General features: G+C 37.5%; 3 protein-coding genes across 4 annotated transcripts; 2 read left to right on the forward strand and 1 right to left on the reverse strand.

Annotated features, from left to right (window-relative positions):
• The first annotated feature begins 352 nt into the window (after window positions 1–352).
• On the forward strand, window positions 353–3,343 carry LOC17883522 (O-glucosyltransferase rumi homolog). Its single transcript, XM_006287380.2, has 6 exons — window positions 353–725; window positions 1,350–1,960; window positions 2,053–2,245; window positions 2,351–2,415; window positions 2,495–2,705; window positions 2,810–3,343. Exons 1-6 carry the CDS (start codon window positions 537–539, stop codon window positions 3,173–3,175), a joined length of 1,635 nt encoding a protein of 544 aa, XP_006287442.1. The 5' UTR covers window positions 353–536; the 3' UTR covers window positions 3,176–3,343.
• Window positions 3,344–5,062: 1,719 nt separating this feature from the next.
• Window positions 5,063–7,068, forward strand: LOC17881521 (tubulin beta-8 chain). The gene is made up of 3 exons (XM_006287676.2): window positions 5,063–5,533; window positions 5,727–5,996; window positions 6,093–7,068. Exons 1-3 carry the CDS (start codon window positions 5,140–5,142, stop codon window positions 6,776–6,778), a joined length of 1,350 nt encoding a protein of 449 aa, XP_006287738.1. The 5' UTR covers window positions 5,063–5,139; the 3' UTR covers window positions 6,779–7,068.
• A 158-nt stretch (window positions 7,069–7,226) lies between these two features.
• On the reverse strand, window positions 7,227–11,557 carry LOC17882885 (pectin acetylesterase 9). Of its 2 annotated transcripts, XM_023780771.1 has the most exons (14): window positions 11,182–11,556; window positions 10,821–10,903; window positions 10,004–10,133; window positions 9,360–9,439; window positions 9,161–9,247; window positions 8,864–8,988; window positions 8,708–8,768; window positions 8,553–8,612; window positions 8,387–8,464; window positions 8,192–8,297; window positions 7,951–8,099; window positions 7,745–7,873; window positions 7,569–7,599; window positions 7,227–7,401 (listed from the first exon to the last, which is right to left on the reverse strand). In XM_023780771.1, exons 1-14 carry the CDS (start codon window positions 11,336–11,338, stop codon window positions 7,355–7,357), a joined length of 1,323 nt encoding a protein of 440 aa, XP_023636539.1. In that variant the 5' UTR covers window positions 11,339–11,556; the 3' UTR covers window positions 7,227–7,354. The 2 variants fall into 2 exon arrangements, with proteins under 2 accessions (XP_023636539.1, XP_006287831.2); XM_006287769.2 differs by lacking the exon at window positions 7,227–7,401 and having other exon boundaries at window positions 7,408–7,599; window positions 11,182–11,557.

Consider the following 11,557-nt stretch of genomic DNA (forward strand, 5'->3'; position numbering starts at 1 on the left):
TATAAAGTAAAAGCTACAAGAGATCAATGAGTTCAATCAGATAGAAAAGGACATGTTTTGCGATACAACACATCGATCCAAACTGTATATGAAATATTCAAATTGAATAAATTCGTTAGTGTTACTAAGGATAATAAAATTTTGAATTTATATAGCCTAACACTAATTTAGTAACTTTTGTTAATAAGGATGATCCGAAAATTTTAGAATACCTCAAAACCAAATAAAACTACTAAATTAGTGTTAGGCTATATAAATTCAAGATTTTTTTTAAAAAAATTTTCGTTTCCAAAACCTATTAGGTTTTGGCTTTTAATGTGACTTTTTGAAATTAATATCCCTCAAGGCTTGGGGGAGCACTATTACGAAAAAAGGTAAGTTGAAATTTAATGAGCACTACTACATAACTTCACATTCCTTCCTTAACTCACAAGATTCTCTCTTCGTCTCTTTATTTTTCTTACTTATTGTTGTCCTCCCTCTCTCTCTTTCTTTTTGTCTTTTTGGGTTTCCCCAGCCGGGAAGGTTCGTTTCCGATGAGAAACTCGCCGTCCAAGAACGGTTCATCGGGAGGGCATTGTCGTTACTTCATCGACGCAGTCTGGTCTCCCTTTGTAAAGTCCGGTTTCGGCTCATCTCCCAACAGATCATACGCCCTAGTCTCCCTCATCATCCTTCTCGTCGTCGGCGCGTTTGTTTCCACGCGCCTCCTTCTCGACCCTACAGTAAGTGTCCATCCCACGAAACGACACTCCCTCCTGTCGTTTTCCTTTTCTCAGTCTAATTAATTCTTCGGTGTGATTTGTGTATATTTCTTTATGGAGTTTGAGTTTTTGTTGTGAGACTTTTTGTCACGTGAGAGAATTTTCTATTGTTGTTGGTTGGTTGGTGTTGTCGGCGAATTAGACAGAACACGACACGTGTTCCATCATCGGACCCTATGTATGACTTTTATTTTCAGTTCCATTAGCTGTCTCCCGCTACTGCTCACAAGTAGGCAAATTGTGGAGTTCTTCTTCGGGTTTAAAACTATTTAAAGGTTTTTACCAAAAAAAAAACTATTTAAAGGTTTTTGGGGTTTAAAAACAAAAAAAGATTGGGATTTTTAACCGGGTTTTTTCGATTCCGGTTTAGTTTCGTTTTTAATAGAATTCTCGATTTTGTAATAATGATGTTCAAAACTAAGCTAACTACAGTTCATCAAATCAAAATTAAGCTAACAAAAGTTCATCAAATTATTAAAAATTTGGTTTGGTTTGGTTTGATTGATTATTTTTGTTTTGGTTCGGTTCAGTTTGGTTTAGGTCTGTTAATCTGCTAACTTAATGCAACTCGTTTCACAAATTTAGGTTCTGATAGAGAAAGAAGCAGTGGCGGCGACGCCAAAGACTAAAACCCAAACCAATACGATATCCCCAAAGTACCCTCGACCAGCGACAGTAATTACACAAAACCCAAAACCCCAGTTCACACTACACTGCTCCGCCAACGAAACAACCGGGAATACATGTCCGAAAAACAAAGACCCAACGACGGCGAGCTTCAATGATGACGATACAAACCATCCTCCGACCGCCACGTGTCCGGATTACTTTCGTTGGATCCACGAGGATCTCCGTCCATGGGCTAGAACGGGAATCACGAGGGAAGCACTGGAGAGAGCCAATAAGACGGCGAATTTCCGGTTAGCGATCGTCGGCGGGAAGGTTTACGTGGAGAAGTTTCAAGATGCGTTTCAGACGAGGGACGTGTTCACTATCTGGGGATTCTTACAGCTTCTAAGGAAGTACCCTGGGAAGATCCCAGATCTTGAGCTTATGTTTGACTGCGTTGACTGGCCGGTCGTTAGAGCTGCGGAGTTCGCCGGAGTTGACGCGCCGTCGCCTCCACCTCTGTTTCGTTACTGTGGGAATGAGGAGACGCTTGATATTGTGTTTCCTGATTGGTCGTTCTGGGGGTGGTAATTAATGAAGCACCCTTGAATTTATCAAGATCTCTCAGTTACACCCTAATAGTTTCGAATTGATCAGTAACACCCATGACATTTTGTAGGGCGGAAGTGAATATAAAGCCATGGGAGAGTTTGTTGAAGGAACTAAGAGAAGGGAACGAGAAGATCAATTGGATAAACAGAGAGCCTTATGCTTACTGGAAAGGGAATCCAGTGGTCGCAGAGACACGACAAGATCTCATGAAATGTAATGTCTCTGAGGAACACGAGTGGAACGCTCGTTTGTATGCTCAGGTAATAATAATGTCAATGTCAAGTTATCTGATTCTGCTGGTTACAACTGCAATTCTCAATACAGCTTTTACATCTGTTATGTTTACTTATGATTTTATCTTGTAGGATTGGATCAAAGAATCCAAGGAAGGTTACAAGCAATCAGACTTAGCGAACCAATGCCATCACAGGTAAGTGTAATTTTTTTTGTAGACTTCAAAGTTGAACTAAGAAAGGGATTGTAACGTTTTATGGCTTTATGTAACACAGGTACAAGATATATATAGAAGGCTCGGCGTGGTCGGTGAGCGAGAAGTACATTTTGGCGTGTGACTCTATGACTCTGCTGGTGAAACCTCATTACTATGATTTCTTCACACGAGGCCTGCTTCCAGCTCACCATTATTGGCCCGTTAGGGAGAAGGACAAGTGCCGCTCCATCAAGTTCGCCGTTGATTGGGGAAACTCTCACATTCAAAAGGTACATTGCTTAATCAACACCACTAGAGCTTCCACTGTGAAGGTCTTGGTCTTCAAATAGGTACATTGTTGTAAATCTATAATGAAACACAAATATTGACGCAGGCACAAGATATTGGAAAGGCTGCGAGCGAATTCATCCAACAAGAACTCAAGATGGATTATGTATATGATTACATGTACCATCTTTTAAACGAATACTCAAAACTCCTCCAGTTTAAACCTGAGGTTCCCCCGAATGCCGTGGAGATTTGTTCGGAAACAATGGCGTGCACGAGGAGTGGGAACGAGCGGAAGTTCATGACAGAATCACTTGTGAAGCACCCTGCAGAGTCTGGTCCCTGTGCCTTGCCGCCTCCGTATGATCCTGTATCGCTTTACTCGGTTGCGAAGAGGAAACAGAGTACGACTGCGAGAATCCTACATATGGAGATGAAGTATTGGAGCAAGCAGAACCAGACCGGTTCTTGAAAGTTTTGGTTGTGTAGAGTATACCAAATAACCTACCGGTTTCAACTTGTTTTATATCCGGTTCCATGTTGTTGTAGATGATAGATATGTTTCAAGTTTAGGATATTAACAAGAAAACTCAAAACGAAAAAAAAAACTTCATATAATTACAATATAAGGTTTAGATTAGTCTTTTATTGTTTTTACAAGAGTTTATGCGTCAATTGTCAAAAATGATAAGTCTGTGTAAAGCACCGGCCTAAAATGTGAGTTTGAAATTACTCAGTTAGTTTAAATTTGGTAAACAATAACAATCCCTTTAATCTCAAAATGTTTAAGCGTAGTAGAGTTTAGAAGATGGAGTTGGTTAATGAAGTTGATGGTGTAACTTGACGGCTACTACTACTCATCACTGACACCACAAGTTGCTCTAACTTTGATTTCTTTTGGATTACATACATTGCTTCTGAAATAGGCCATAATCATTATTAAAGCTGTTTTTGCTGTCTTCTTCTCTAATTTTCACGTCACCGTAGGTCCTCAAATTCACCTGTTTTTAAATATATCTAGTTGATCATAGAGTGATTTGCACGTTACTGTTCAGATTAGACCCACCCATCGCACTACACTACTGTATGATGATAATAATAACATATATATATATAAAGCTTAAGCTACATCCACACAAAAACTAGACTGCCGTCAAACAAAATAACACCTTAATTATTAAATGGTGGAAAAAATCAACTTGCACATGTGCATCTTTTGTAAGAATACTAATTAACCTTAGACTAATATGGCCATAACAATCACTGATTAGTGATTACACATCTCAGATTTTATACGAGTCACGTGAATTTTTTCCGGTTGGGTATCACGTGTCCGTCACGGTTCGGCTTCATGTGCAAGAGAAAAAAAAAGAATAAAAACAAAGTAGAGAGAATTGTTATTTGTTCAGATCTCGCAGCCTTTTTTATCTTCAACGGTCAGTATTCTCACATGCATCATGTAGAGCGTGAGAATTAATACCTGATCATCCACTCTGTATCCATCTGTACTATACCACTGCACTCTCACTGTCTCTGATCAGATCATTCTATTGTTTTTATATAGCAGTTTAATGCATCCCAAACAAAAAATTAAAAAGAAAACATTATGTTTGACCAAGTAATATAAAAGTTCGAGACCGCCGGTTCGGCTAGCGCTTGAGACGAGACCATATAACATGTTCTATTTTCGGATATGAGGAAATATATGAGCTTCGGTCCAGAACCTCTTTGATTATTCAAAAAAAAAAAATATAAAGGTAAAAAAAATTAGCTCTACAATATATATTTGAAAAATGTATATGATTATTATTACAAAAGTTAAAGAAATTTACTATTTAATTTTATTCTATTTCTTTTAACTTTTCTTTGTTTGCAGTAGTATTAACTTCTTTTTTTTCAATACTGACAAAAATATACCGAATGTTTTTTTCTTGCTTTGAGGAAAAAAATATTCGAAATTATTTGCAGAGTGATAAAGAATTTTTCATTTTGTTTATGTCGTGGGCCAATGGACCCAACAGCCGTTACTTACCTCCGTCATTCGTGGCGGCAACAAAGAAGAATGCCGGTTTGAATCTATCCGGCATAGTTTTGGCTTCGGTTTATCGGTTAAGTTCGATTAAGTTGAAATTAATATCTAAAAATCTAAATTTTTCGATAAACCAAATAATCAAATCATATATGAGATGGAAAAACTGAAGAAAAGTAAGGTATTGTAAAAATTCAAATCGTTGGTTTATTGGTTAAGTGTGGAACGGTTTATAATACCGATACAGTTAGAACCGGCAATAATGAAAAAGGACCGTCTCCGTTATCTACGTAGTATAAAACCAACCACCTCGTTCTTCTTCATTTCTTCGCAAGTCGTAACCGTTCAAACTCTCTCTCTCTCTCTCTCTGAATTACTCAGTTCTCTACTTAGCTTAGTAATCGAAGATGCGTGAGATTCTTCACATTCAGGGTGGTCAATGTGGAAACCAGATCGGAGCTAAGTTCTGGGAAGTAGTTTGCGCCGAGCACGGCATCGATTCGACGGGGAGGTACCAAGGAGAGAACGATTTGCAGCTCGAACGAGTCAATGTCTACTACAACGAAGCGAGTTGCGGGAGGTTCGTCCCACGCGCCGTCTTGATGGATCTGGAGCCAGGGACTATGGATAGTGTCAGATCCGGTCCGTACGGTCAGATCTTCCGTCCCGATAACTTCGTCTTTGGTCAATCCGGTGCCGGTAACAATTGGGCGAAAGGACACTATACCGAAGGTGCTGAGCTTATCGATTCGGTTCTCGATGTTGTTCGCAAGGAAGCTGAGAATTGTGACTGCTTGCAAGGTTAGAATCATTCTCTTCGTTCCTGGGGTTTCTAAATTTATCGATTTCTAAAGTAATTCTGGAACTGGATTTGTGAAATTGTCATAGTTAAGATTTTGTATGTCTTGATGTGAATAATATGCATGGTTAAGGTTTTAGGGATTTGTGGAACGTGGTTTTAATTTTTGTGTGTGTTGATGTGAATGATGTGCAGGATTCCAAGTGTGTCACTCATTGGGAGGAGGAACTGGATCTGGAATGGGAACTTTGTTGATTTCAAAGATCAGAGAAGAGTATCCTGACAGGATGATGCTGACGTTTTCGGTCTTTCCATCTCCGAAAGTGTCTGACACTGTTGTTGAGCCTTACAATGCAACTCTCTCTGTTCATCAACTCGTGGAGAATGCAGATGAGTGTATGGTTCTTGACAATGAAGCTCTCTATGATATTTGTTTCAGAACTCTTAAGCTCACCACTCCTAGCTGTAAGCCTCTTCTTCTCTTTGTATTATTAATTATCCCATTATATAGTTAAGTTTCAAAGTTCTAATGGGATTGTTTGTTTTTTTCTTCTTGTTCAGTTGGAGATTTGAATCACCTCATCTCTGCAACCATGAGTGGTGTTACTTGCTGCCTCCGTTTCCCTGGTCAGCTAAACTCCGACCTGCGCAAGCTTGCTGTGAACTTAATCCCATTCCCTCGTCTCCACTTCTTCATGGTTGGGTTTGCACCCCTCACATCTCGTGGATCACAGCAGTACAGAGCCTTAACCGTCCCTGAGCTTACCCAACAGATGTGGGATTCGAAGAACATGATGTGTGCAGCTGACCCACGCCACGGCAGGTACTTAACCGCATCAGCCATGTTCAGAGGCAAAATGAGCACCAAAGAAGTGGACGAGCAGATGATCAACGTTCAGAACAAGAACTCATCGTACTTTGTTGAATGGATCCCCAACAACGTGAAATCAACCGTCTGTGACATTCCGCCAACGGGTCTGAAAATGGCATCCACTTTCATCGGGAACTCAACGTCGATCCAGGAGATGTTCAGGCGTGTAAGCGAACAGTTCACAGCTATGTTCAGAAGAAAAGCTTTCTTGCATTGGTACACTGGTGAAGGAATGGACGAGATGGAGTTCACAGAGGCTGAGAGCAACATGAATGATTTGGTTTCAGAGTATCAGCAGTACCAAGACGCAACAGCTGATGAGGAAGAAGGTTATGAGTATGAAGAAGACGAAGAGGAAGTGCAGGAGGAGCAATAACAACAGCTTCTCTCTTTTTCTTTATTCTTTTGTGTGAGTTTAGTATCTTCTTATGTTGATGGCTTGCTTTTTTCTTTTCTGTTCCGGTCTTGGTTTTCTTGTATTCGCATTTGGCTATGTGTGATGGTGATTTTAGGTCTAATGATTAGGAAAATATATGTTTATAAGTGTTTTCGGGTGCTTGGATTTGAGACATTGTTTGTTAGTGTTACGTTTGTGATTCCCTCTGTTTGCAATACAATATGATTTACGCCATTCACGGCCCTATGTTGGCAGAAATGGTTTTATCCCGTTGGTCAGATGATATTTTTTTGCCTCTTCAGTTTAAAGTTTATCGTTTAATGGCTTTATGTGTACTCCTGATGGATCGTATATCTACGGACTACCTCTAAATCTCTAATTGGGTCAACTGCGTTCTAGTGTTTGATAAATGAGAAATGAATATGGATTGACAAAAGTTAAACATTGCGTTTACTGTATTACTTTCATTACTAGAAGTATTGTAGTTATTGAATTATTTGTCACATTTGGGCATATTTTACCACTGCAATCTTGAATTAACATCAACTTCTAAAGTCAATAGATAAGTTCATCTAGATCAACTTGGCGTCGAATTAAAGTCCCTGATGTAACAAACATAACAACAACAACAACAACAAAAAAATGAGAGTTGATCTCTTTGTTGCTACATAACAAAATCATTATCCAAAGGAAGATTCTAAAAAGTTTACTAACTATAAACAAAAAAAATTGATAAGAAGAAGAAGAAGAAGAAAGGTCAATTGTGTACCAGGATAGTTATGGCCTGGAGCATTAGAAGCCTTGAATGACAAAAAGAAAAACATATATATAACTACACAACTCAATTGGGATGTAATCGAACCTTTACAAGTAAGACTTTTGGAGAAAATGTAAATGACTATATAGGAAACTGTAATTAAAAAGTGATTAAATATCTAGATTTACCAAAAAATCTGAAGTAGAAGCTGGAATGAGATTATGACAAGTTTTATCACATGGATATGGGCAATCAATTTCTTTAGCTTCTTCTTCTCCTCTCCCGAAATACCAATCTCCAACCGTCTCAGCAATTGTCTGAAACCCAAACCGAATCCAGTTTTGAACCGGATAGTTGAAAACGAGTTGAGAATGAAATTCAGGTTTAGCTATACCTTATCGTGGATTCTTGGTGAAGTAGGAGAGAGCCAAGTCTCTTCTAAAGCACTTTGACAATGATCGAAGCATGAGTTTATAAACATTCCTCCTCTACTTGAATTCCTGAAGAAATTCATCAAAGCTTCCAACATATCTTTCCTAAACCCTGTCGACAACAAAACCGAAACATCGGTTAAAGTTATGTTTGTTTTGTTTTGCCGGTTTTCTCATTTGAACCGAACCATTTGAGTTTCGAACCTTGGAGTGCATCGAGCTGATGTAGATTACATGCTGTCACATTAAGCTTGCAACGATTCCAACGCCCGGTTCGATCAGCAGAAGGTGGAACCAGGCCATGATGGAACTGATTTTGTAAAACAACAAAAGGTTAAAACATACCAAACCGCCGGTTAAAACTAAATTGAACCGGTGTAGTTAAGGGGAAAAGCATACCTGGAATACATCGTAAGCTGAATTTAAGATGAAAAATGGCGTTTCGATAAATCGTAATGTGTATTGCGGGAAAAAACACTGCAAAAGATGAATTTACAAATAATATTAGAGATTTTATATTTAATTTTTTTAAGAAATTATTAAAAATGTATTTGAGATATTGTACCAGAGATGGCTCAGGAAAAAATGAGTGTGTGCAATTTGGATCGAGGTTTTTTTGTATACCCTGTAAAGTTTGTTACACGAAATGTAAGAAAATTAGAAACTTATGGGCAATAATTGAGATATTTTTTTAACTTTATAAAACTCATTTAGTAGTACCTGTAGAGACACAAGCTGTTTGTAAAAAGATCTCATTGTCCGGTTTGCTGCTACATCGATTCTGTTAAACCAATACAAACCATACATGTTGGTTAAACCGTGTAATAAATTAAACAGAGATCACCACAACAAACATTTGATTGAAGAAAAACTTACGCGTCAAGGAAGAATCCAGCGTCGCTCATGCACTTAACGCTAGCGTTTTCAGGCAAATAGCTCGTGAAATTGTCACAATGCAGAAACGTAGACAAACCACCAGCTGAACAACCGGTCAGAAGAGCCTGTGTACCGGTTAATATATGGAATTGACCGGTTTAGTATCGAAACACATCAATCAGACAAATTTAAACTAGAAGGGAATATCACAATATCATACTTAATCGATGGTTATATTTGGTAAAAACATTTGATTTGGGTGATGAAAACTTAAAAACGGGTTATAATTTTTCTTACCTTGTGGGCTTTTGCTAAGCCTTTGGGAAGAAGGTCAAGAATAATGGCATTCCATATTCGTTGTCCTCTGAAATAAAGCAGTGACGTCTGTCAAATTCATCAAATCGGTAAAAATCAGTAAAAAAAACAAGAACAATAAACCAGAACGTATTTTTCCGGTTATTAAAGTCGGTTAAAGAAAACAAATTGGTTTAGTTACCCCATTGCCATGTTGTGAATCTCCCGCAAATGATGCTCCGTCGCAATACCTCAGCCTCACTTTGTTCCAGTTGTAAAAATCTGAATCACCATAAAGTATATATATTTTTTTATGTCAGTCCAAGTCCAAACCAAAGTGAATGACGTATTGTGTGTGAATGTGATGTTCTAATAAAGCCACAGCAATGTTTTTTGTTTCTTTTGACTCAAGACAGACCAAAACTGGACTTCACATGTCACAGATGTAAAATGACAGTTTAACCTTCCTGTAGTTACATATCTAATCTCGAAGAAGGTAGGATAGATGTGTAATTTGACATGGGTTTTGAGGTTAGATCGATTTCGATAGCGTGTTGTTCTCTCGTTACAAAAGGGGGACAAAGACAAATAAAAAAGCAAGTATGGTGAAGAAAGCTATAAAATTAAATAAATATATAGGAAGAGATAGAGCCAAAATTATTATTTCTAACGATTTATAATTTTATTTTTAGAAAAAGCTAAGGATTTTTTATTTTCTCTTAAACAGAAACATTTGAACCATCACGTGAAAGAGAGACCACAACCACAAGCAAACATGTTCTTTTAATAAATTTAAATACTCTATATATAATGATGCATGAGTTTTTTGTATTAAGCAAAAATGACCTGGATTTTGAGTGGCGTTGTTACTCAAGATACCGGAGAAGACGACGGTCTTGCTCATGTAACGTGTAGAGCCTCGACGGGTCTTTGCTCTATCCACGCATGATGCTATATCATTGCACCATCCTCCTCCCTTTATATATAAAACCATTTTGTATCATCAGTAACTTGCATAGACAAATGAGACTGAATAAAAATAATAAATGTGTTTATTACTACTAAAGAGAGAATGTTGTTATAAATGCGCGTCATAAAGTGAAAGGCATGAGACATGATCCAACTAGCTCAAGACACGATGCGTATTTGCGATGCTCTAGTGTTCCCAAAACGGCGCCGTAATTAGTACTAGTAGATTTGTTGTTATCTCGAATTATAATCTTTAGTCATTACTAGAAGTCAAGTACTCCTATCTACATCACATTTTTAATCTTTGATTTTCAAATCGTTATCAAGAATTATTATAATAGTATTTCATAAGATGATGAATAACACAGAAAAATACTTTAATCTTTACTTACATAGGATATAGCTGGATTCAATTATTTTTGCCTACTCATGGAGTTGGTTACAACAGCAATACTTTGACTATGCAGGACCAATTAAAAAGAGAGACTAACAAATTCACTAACCAGGATGATTTGTTCCCAGCAAATTATTTCTTCGAATATTATTATATAATTTTAAGAATAACGACTGTTGTGTGTTCTTTTATTTAAACATTTTCCAATCACTTAGAGAGACCTTTTCTTTTTTAAATCTTATTACTTAGAGAGGCTTTTATAGAGTAAAATATGTAATAACAATAATAATATAATTTTACCTCAAACTGTAAAAGCCAATTGTTTGATCCAGCACCGAAGCCTCTGTCTAAATGATACGCCGGTAAGCTCCCGTCCAAGCAAACTATACCAAAAAATCAAAAAAAATAAATATTACGAAGAATCAAAATTTCAACGTATGTAATGATAGCTAGTAAATTAGAAAGAGTGGTTCATGTGTGTTTAAGAACATGTTGCGTGACATGCGCTTACAAAACAAAAGTTTTAGTGAATTAACTCAGCAACCAAAATAAAAATAAAAAAACAAAAAAAAACTATAGAGAAATATCAAAAGCTAATTCGATTACTCAATGTTATATGTTATCAAGAAAATGATTAAAGGAGAAAGAAGGAAGAACATACAAGCACCAAGAGCGGCGGCGTCTCGAACCAGTGTCATGCTAACTCGCCGTCCAGGGTCGCCGGAAACGAGCGGCGGAGAGAAGGCCACGTAGAGGAGGAGGAGAAGAAGAGCCATAGCAGCCTTTAGATCAAGAAGCCGCGTCGTCGTCGTTTTCATTCTTTTAACTTTTCTTCTGAGGCTTTCTTTCAATGGTGAATGAAGGAGAGACTTTGGATTGGAAACGATGTCGTCGCCTTTTTATTTGTTATTCTTTGTAACACAGAGAAATAAATAAAGAAAGAAATAAATTGATTTTGGAGAGATTTTAAGAGGGAAATGTGGAAACGTTTTTAGACATTTATAGATAATAATGATTTATGGGAAAAAGAGAGAGAG

The sequence above is a fragment of the Capsella rubella genome, unplaced genomic scaffold (assembly GCF_000375325.1).
Source record: "Capsella rubella cultivar Monte Gargano unplaced genomic scaffold, Caprub1_0 scaffold_6, whole genome shotgun sequence".
Classification (NCBI taxonomy): domain Eukaryota; kingdom Viridiplantae; phylum Streptophyta; class Magnoliopsida; order Brassicales; family Brassicaceae; genus Capsella; species Capsella rubella.